General features: G+C 38.8%; 1 protein-coding gene across 2 annotated transcripts; it reads right to left on the reverse strand.

Moving 5' to 3' along the window:
- Positions 1-2,651: 2,651 nt before the first annotated feature.
- On the reverse strand, positions 2,652-5,688 carry LOC135548122 (melanoma antigen recognized by T-cells 1-like). 2 transcript variants are annotated; one of them, XM_064977413.1, is made up of 5 exons: positions 5,568-5,688; positions 4,901-4,991; positions 4,603-4,699; positions 3,927-4,028; positions 2,652-2,865 (listed from the first exon to the last, which is right to left on the reverse strand). In XM_064977413.1, the coding sequence occupies exons 2-5, from the start codon at positions 4,963-4,965 to the stop codon at positions 2,797-2,799; spliced, it is 333 nt and encodes a 110-aa protein (XP_064833485.1). In that variant the 5' UTR covers positions 4,966-4,991; positions 5,568-5,688; the 3' UTR covers positions 2,652-2,796. The 2 variants fall into 2 exon arrangements, with proteins under 2 accessions (XP_064833485.1, XP_064833484.1); XM_064977412.1 differs by having other exon boundaries at positions 4,901-5,016.
- Positions 5,689-6,000: the final 312 nt, after the last annotated feature.

Genomic DNA, 6,000 nt, shown 5'->3' on the forward strand with positions numbered 1-6,000 from the left:
AATAGTTCGAACAATTGTTTTATGTGTATATATTTGCAAACCTTAATGGATAATCAAGACTTCCAGACCTTTTTCAATTTGGTCGTTTATGGCCGCTCTCTCCTCCACTCTCCCCAAGATTATAATCCCAGGACGCTTCTAAAAGTGAGACACAACACGCTTAACTAGCATTCACTATGCTACTTCGATTCAGAAACTCAAAAGTGAACTATAACTAAAACCTAATTATAATTCCCCTTTGACTCAAATCATTAATCATAAGTTTTAAACATTGTCTACGTATATGTTTACTTAAATGAACATGCTACCCTTAGATACAATTAAACTTGATAACATTATTATCCAATGTATTACTTTTTTCCCTCTGCCGCAAATGTCGTACATTTCTCAGTGTAAGAAATCCGTAATTTAATCCCAGATATTTAATAAATATGCATTCGCATTCTCCCATGGCTCCTTTAATTTACTTATTTTAGGTAACTCCCATCCGTCCCGGAACAAAGAATCCTACATAAACACGCCAGAACACAATGTTTAACTAAGTTAAATCAAACCCTTAAATTGGCCATAACCAGTAAACAAATAAACAAACCACTGTTATCAGCTAAAAACAAACTATACGAAAACTCACTACTATAATGCTTCAGACGGCAAAATTACTCAGAGACTCACGTTCACATCTGTTAGTTCCTCAAGAAAAAGAAAAAAAAACCTCTTGCCCCTGTTACGGATGTCTACGTATCAGGAAGCTCCTGCAGCCGTATTCTTATAACCACTATTTCGTCGACTGGATTATCTCTGTATTGTTGGTATAATCGAGGAAGATATAGTTTGTTACCCTCACGCCCACCCAATTGGTTAACTTTTTCATCTGCGGGAGCGGAGGGCAGCGCCTCTCGAGTCTTGTCAGATTTAACCTTTTTTCCTGCGCGTCCAAATCTCTTTTTTGCTTCCGAAATCCAAACTCCGGCTGTGTATAACCCCTGTTTATTTTGCTTTTTCACATTATTTCCACATTCCTTATGTATCTGTTTTATAAGTGATTCCAGCTTTTCTACATTTAGACAGCCATCAAAATCGTATTTCTTTCTCCATCTTAGACCGAAATCAATGTTTCTCTTGTCTCTATGTTCCATATAACGCTCGTCTCCCGTTAGTTCCGGGGCTTCTTTTGAGGCATTTCCACCCATTCTTAATCCTTACCGTTACTAGTAGCTATGGTATTTAATCACTTATCTATGCCTTACTATATTTAATTTTAAATTATATGTGCGTGTCTTTATATGAATTTGTAATTTACCGTTACTTAGTTACTTTTAGTCATTTTCTGTCTATGTGTGTGTCTCTTTAAAAATAATCTTTATGTATTTTCCTTCCTGTGAACCGCGTCCATAGAAGACTTTTGATCGGACATCACATTTCACCCATAGGATATTATTTGTGGGACTTTCAACGTTAATGTCTCATATCTCACTACTCTAGACTAAGTTAACCTCATCCTTTGATATGAATTTCTTTCAGCAGGGTACAGATAGACTACTCAGGTTCAAACTTTATTTAGGTATGTTTTTTGAATTAATGGCTATCCTATTTGTACGGAACAAGCGTCCTAATTCTCCAATGCGTACTATATCTCTCCTTAATAACCTTCTGGCTTCCAAAACCAGGATTTATAAAGCTCTAGTTTATTTATGGTTGTGCACCTTACCACAGGTCAATTTCATACCTGTTTCCTTCCTATCGATTTTGGTTAAAACCCAAAGTAGAAACCCATTGTATTTGTTCAGAATATTCAAGCACGTATTATTGATCAAATTCAACTACTTTATAACATTTTAATCAATAAATATCCTAAATAATCCCTCCCAAATTCGAGAATAAAGGCTACTGACCTGCTGCCGACTGGGAAAAGCAGTGTTCGTTTGGATCTGTCACCTCCCTTTCATCTGGGTTCACACACCGGCCCTGTTTTAACCTCAATCCAGAGGTCAGGTCTTTTTTTATTTTTTATTAACGTGCACGTTTTTTCCGGCGTACGACCTCCAGATGGCAGGGACGGATTTTTAGATCCCGGCTTCGAAGGACCAATTGTTGAAGGAATTCTAAATTCCTCTGTTTTATTTCCCAATCAAAATTAGACACTCTGTCAATGCATTAAGAGGTTTGTAAGACCCTTAGTTTATAAGAATGGACAGAGCCCCGGTCTTAAAAGTCAGGTAACAGCTGGGTACATACACATTTTACCACAGGTTATAAACTGAAAATGACATCAGCGTTTTCTAAATGTTCTATCTCTTCTTGACACCGGTAGAGAGGCCCTAGAGTTCTCGAGCCTTCCCTCCTCGCCTAAAGCCAAGGTCAGTCAGTGTAGATAAGCATTCTAGACAGTCTAGAGATAGTCCGTCCCTGCCATCTGGAGATAGTTCATTCATTTGTATCAAGGCATTGTTCTAAACTCATGACTATATAATATACAATTGGGAATGGGAGCAAGACAGAAAATTCATACATGTACAGTACACAATAGCATTTGGGCTAGTCAGTCCTGATTGAAATGAATACATAATTAGTCATCATTGATAAATATTCCCTTAACACACACAAAACAAGTTTTGGAGAAATACACATGTAAACAAAAAACACGAGTAAAATATGGTAAATTGTGTAATTGTAAATATAGACTGCTAATAGTATTTTCATCAAAAGCTTTTTCTTCATTGATATAGAGTTTAAATAAGACAACACATTAAGTTCATAGTTTTCATCTTTTTGGTTATCCACAGAGGACTGTTGTTATTAGGGGGAGTAGGGAGGAGGTAGGGGTCCTGGTGATATCGTCTCATATGCAGGAGGGGCATTGGGAACCTGAAACACATCAAGTCAAACACACACCATTTAGAAAACAAGCAGGATAAGCCACTCTCTGATGATTGAAATACTATTTCCATTTTCACACTAATTGCGCCAAACCAAACTGAGCTCGCTTACGTTATGACATTTAGTTTTACAGGTACAGTGCACAGTAGTCAACATTACTGCAAAAATGACAGTTTTAGCCAGTTGGCTAGTTTTCAACTGCAGTCTCTGAATATGTTCTTATTTTCTTTACACATCGTCCTTTTCGGGATGATTTCAGCAACTATGATGGATGCATCGGACAGCTCAGTCCAGCTTGGCTCGTCTCAGTCGTGGAAAAAGCCCTCAAGTCAAAATGTTTTCCTCTGAACAAAGAAAGGTTAACCTTTTCCAGTAGAATATCACACACACCACCCACCCTCCCCCACCACTCTGATCCAAACCTCCTCTTCATAACACCCCAATGAATTCCGGATCATAATCCCCTGCTGATTGGTCCGGTGACATAATCTCAGACTGAACCACCACAAGACATATTGCATCGGGCAGCTCACATGACCTTTAGCTTTGTTGCCCTTTCCTTCTCAGAAGAGTAATGGAGAGTTGAACAATAGATCCTTCCTTCATGGTTGTGTTGTTGTCTGTATAGTCAGAGGAATGCAGTATCCTATGACAAGAGAACGATTATGGCCTGGGGTTGGTCACACCCTTGCCTTCCAGCGTATAACTGCCCATGTCTGCATCATGGGATCGGTTCCACCACTACTTTGGCATAAACACATTCTCTCCTCACTTCTCTTAAGTTTGTATAGAGATTTAAACCTCACAAAAACACCTTCATTCAATAAAACGTATCAAATACTCTGAAAAAAGAGAGCTCTGGGCCCATATTCATAAAGCGCCTTAGATGAGTGCTGATCTAGGATCAGGGCCCCTCTGTCCATGTAATCTTATTCAGTATGATCTACTAGGCAAAAACTGATCCTAGTGCCGCAGTCCTACTCTGAGATGCTTTATTAATGCGGGCCCTGACCACCGTTACTGCCCCCCCAGTACATCCAGTGTTTTACCAAAGGTCGGAGGTCACTGAGGCCCATCTTGTTTTCTGCTGTGGCTCCTCCCTCGTTGAACTGTCCTCCACTGAATCCTGGCAGGGACCCTGATCTTGGGCTCTGTGGGGAGAATAACACGAGAGGAAAAGAAAACAACAGAGGAACAGGCCCTGTCGAAAACCTATGAGCAAAACACATGAAAACATTGTCTTTTTGGTTGAAAAGACATTAAAAAAACATTTTTACTTATGTTCACTGGGATCTAAAGGAACCAGTGTGGTGGGAGCTCCCCTAAACCCATTGCCAAGTTGATGTACATCAATGCAGCTATCCCTCTTTGTATCCTCCTTTATCTTAACTGAGAATCATAGACATAGAATCTTCGGAAATAACTATCCAGGTGAAAGCCTAAGCCTATTCTCTTCAGATCACCACAGATTAAGGAATAAATAATAATATAATAATATATCCCATTTAGCAGACGCTTTTGTCCAAAGCGACTTACAAATCGGCTGGGGCCACTACTTTTACATATGGGTGGCCCCAGCGGGAATCGAACCCACGACGCTTGGCGTTGCAAGCGCCATGCTCTACCGACTGAGCCACACAGGACCCAGGAAAGTAGAGAGGAAGCCAATTATTAAGACTATTGAAATATGCACCCTTGGCCATGCAAGTACTGGACTAATCTTACCCGAATCATGTTGTACCCACATCTCCTCCTAAAATACCAGCATCCGAGGATGAGAAGGGCTGCAAGTATGAAGACCAACAGAGCTATGCCTGCTGCCCTGTGGCACACAAAGAGAAGAAAACACTAAATTAATAATACTTTCTTCACCAAATGATCAATTAAGATTGAGATGCAGCATAACAAAAAACAAAAGCTTTAAAAAAAATCTAATAAAGTTCAGAATTTCTATCAGGTCTGCCCTTAAATAGAGTCAATAGTCATATTGTCATCGTACAAAAAAATATATATATCCACTAACTCTTCGGTCCTGACATGGGGTCCTCCTCTGCTTGCAAAATAAACATTGAAGTCACCGCGAGGCATCTCTTTGGACCATCCAGTGACTACACCTGAGGAATACCGTTGGGCTATAAACTACAGGATATGGTTATTACATGTTAATAGCAATATTAATTACATAATGTGAACCATTGGTCAAGTATGAGACTGGTAGATTCAGCATTTGTCCCTGAAATGTGCACATGTATTTCACACTCCATTTCAAAGCAATTTTTAACGAATCAGATGAGATCATTTATGTGATTTTTGTAGGCCTATGCATATACTGTAAAATCTGAAGAAAAAAAATAGTGTCAGGGAGAAACATTGTACTTTCCACTCAGACCACTTCCAACAAGAGGGCAGGAAAATCAAAGGACAGGTTGTTGTAGTGTTATTTTTTTGTTGTAGCAATGCAATTAATACAACTATATTGATTTGAATTGTGATACATATCTTAGTTCATCAAGCATAATATATGTGATAGGCTCTGTAAATCCAGAGACAATTGATCATTTAGAAAGTGTCATAATAAAAATTTAAAAATGATATAGTTGAATAGAATAACTGAAGGACCTGTGCATCAAGGCTGTCAGTGTTTGGTCTGCACAAAACCCTTTTGTTATCAAAAAGAAACATTGTCTTACCTAAAGTAGATAGTTAGATTGTGAAAGGGTCCGATCCTTCTAAATTGCTTCCCAACACTGTTTCCCAAAGTTCTCAGTCTCACTTTTTAAAAACTTAAATCTCTGACTTGAGAAAGGGTTAGAACTATGAGGGGAGGAAAATGATTCTTATGACCGTCACGAGTTCAACCGCTCATGCGTAAAGCCATTGAACTGGACTAATTAGCGTGAAACATCTGCAGGACACAATTTTAACTACTAACCCTCCCAGCCCTCGAGCCAGAACACATCTAACTATTATGGACTCGTGAAGCTTTGTCTGCTAATTAGTTCTGTCTGACTGTGACTCAGGAGACCTCATTATCCATATTAATAATGGAACCTTGATAAACACCTATTCAAGTAGGCTAATATAAGGGATGCTAATATTTCATATAATTAGTTTAGAGTACAT

The sequence above is a fragment of the Oncorhynchus masou genome, chromosome 11 (assembly GCF_036934945.1).
Source record: "Oncorhynchus masou masou isolate Uvic2021 chromosome 11, UVic_Omas_1.1, whole genome shotgun sequence".
Classification (NCBI taxonomy): Eukaryota; Metazoa; Chordata; class Actinopteri; order Salmoniformes; family Salmonidae; genus Oncorhynchus; species Oncorhynchus masou.

Excerpts from the sequence above, each read along its gene's own strand:
- LOC135548122 (XM_064977413.1), bottom strand. The coding sequence starts at position 4,965 with ATGCCTCGCGGTGACTTCAATGTTTATTTTGCAAGCAGAGGAGGACCC. Across the intron at positions 4,700-4,900 it reads CCCCATGTCAGGACCGAAGA|GGCAGCAGGCATAGCTCTGT; the intron begins GTTAGTGGATAT and ends TGTGTGCCACAG. Across the intron at positions 4,029-4,602 it reads GTGGGTACAACATGATTCGG|AGCCCAAGATCAGGGTCCCT; the intron begins GTAAGATTAGTC and ends TTCTCCCCACAG.